Source organism: Procambarus clarkii, chromosome 11 (assembly GCF_040958095.1).
Source record: "Procambarus clarkii isolate CNS0578487 chromosome 11, FALCON_Pclarkii_2.0, whole genome shotgun sequence".
In the NCBI taxonomy this organism is placed as follows: Eukaryota; Metazoa; Arthropoda; class Malacostraca; order Decapoda; family Cambaridae; genus Procambarus; species Procambarus clarkii.
Genome location: NC_091160.1, coordinates 33,549,774 through 33,551,385, shown reverse-complemented (window position 1 = coordinate 33,551,385; position 1,612 = coordinate 33,549,774). Strand labels below are relative to the sequence as shown.

At 47.7% G+C, this 1,612-nt stretch overlaps 1 protein-coding gene across 1 annotated transcript in view; it reads right to left on the bottom strand.

Moving 5' to 3' along the window:
• Window positions 1–400: 400 nt before the first annotated feature.
• The window catches only part of LOC138363651 (putative golgin subfamily A member 6-like protein 3), a 2,095-nt gene continuing 883 nt past the window's right edge, over window positions 401–1,612 (bottom strand). The window contains exon 2 of the mRNA XM_069323025.1: window positions 401–837. Within this exon, the coding sequence (XP_069179126.1) occupies window positions 401–837 (437 nt within the window). The remainder of the gene's footprint in view (window positions 838–1,612) is intronic.

Here is a 1,612-nt window from a genome sequence, read left to right as displayed (position 1 = left end):
TCGTTACAGGGAGGTAGTTCCCCATCTGGCACTCCTTCCATCTAGTCTCCTGGCACTTCGTCCTAGCACCGATCCTTAAGGCACTCCACTTGTTACTCTAAGCGTCCCTCACCGTCACTCTCTGACTCTCGCTAGAGAGGTATTCTCTTGGCTCTTCCCCTGTTACTCCTGCCTGTCACTCCTGCCTGTCACTCACGTTGATGGTAGTCTCTTACTCTCATGTAGTGACCATATATGTCCTCTTACTCTCCCTTCTCTGACCCCTTGACCTCTGACTCCTTGACCTCTGACCCTTTGACCTCTGACTCCTTGACCTCTGACTCCTTGACCGCTGACCTCTTGACCTGTGTCCGTCGCTTTTAATTTAACTACAAGGTAAAAGATGAGGACAAAATGGTCGCTAACTCCTAGTGGTAATCCAAGCCACTTCCAGACATTCTTCAAGTCGTTCCAGACATTCTTCAAGTCGTTCCAGACATTCTTCAAGTCGTTCCAGACATTCTTCAAGTCGTTCCAGACATTCTTCAAGTCGTTCCAGACGTTCTTCAAGTCGTTCCAGACATTCTTCATGTCGTTCCAGACGTTCTTCATGTCGTTCCAGACGTTCTTCAAGTCGTTCCAGACGTTCTTCAAGTCGTTCCAGACGTTCTTCATGTCGTTCCAGACGTTCTTCATGTCGTTCCAGACGTTCTTCAAGTCGTTCCAGACGTTCTTCAAGTCGTTCCAGACGTTCTTCAAGTCGTTCCAGACGTTCTTCAAGTCGTTCCAGACGTTCTTCAAGTCGTTCCAGACGTTCTTCAAGTCGTTCCAGACGTTCTTCAAGTCGTTCCAGACATTCTTCAAGTCATGAGATAGCAATTATAGAGCAAAAGAGACGGCGAGTGAATGAAGCCGAAGGGAAATGAAAGAAGCGAAAGAAAAATGATAACAAAACAATAAATGGACCCAACAAAGAACATAAGAATAACAGCCTCTCCAGGAGGTCATTAGACCTTCGGGTCCGGTCACAAGAGCACCCAGAAAGGTCAAAGGTCATCATGCTTATCGGGGCTCCCAATGACCCCAAGTAAGTGAGCCCAGAGCTCAGTTTGAGAGCTCAGGAGAGGAGGTTGTATCACACTGTTGCTCTCTTAGATTCAGCTACTCGGAACAAACGTTCCAAGCAGCACGGGCTATGGTGATCCCGTTTATATCATACTATGCTGTCTAGGGGGAGAAAAATTGGGGGTTTTGGGGTCGGGATGAGCTTGGGGTAGCCCCCCCTAACACAGGTTAGTGGATCAAAGGCTCTGATTGGACTTGAATGGTGTTAGCATGAGGGATTAGTTTATACCCTCAAGGATGTAGTTTGTGGTGTGTTAATCCAGTGAGGGGGATTAGCTAATCCACTGTTGGAAGGGGGGGGGTGGGGGGTGGGGGTTGGGGGGGGGGGAAGGTTTTTATGTTAGTTATTTAGATAATTTGTTAATTATTCTCACTATCTCTTCTCTCCCCCCCATTCCCATCACCACAATCACCGCCCCCCCCCAATCCCCATTCACCCCCATCCAAAATATTTATTTCCCCTTCCTCAAACATCACCACAACATCTCTTGTACATCCCCTCAATAAC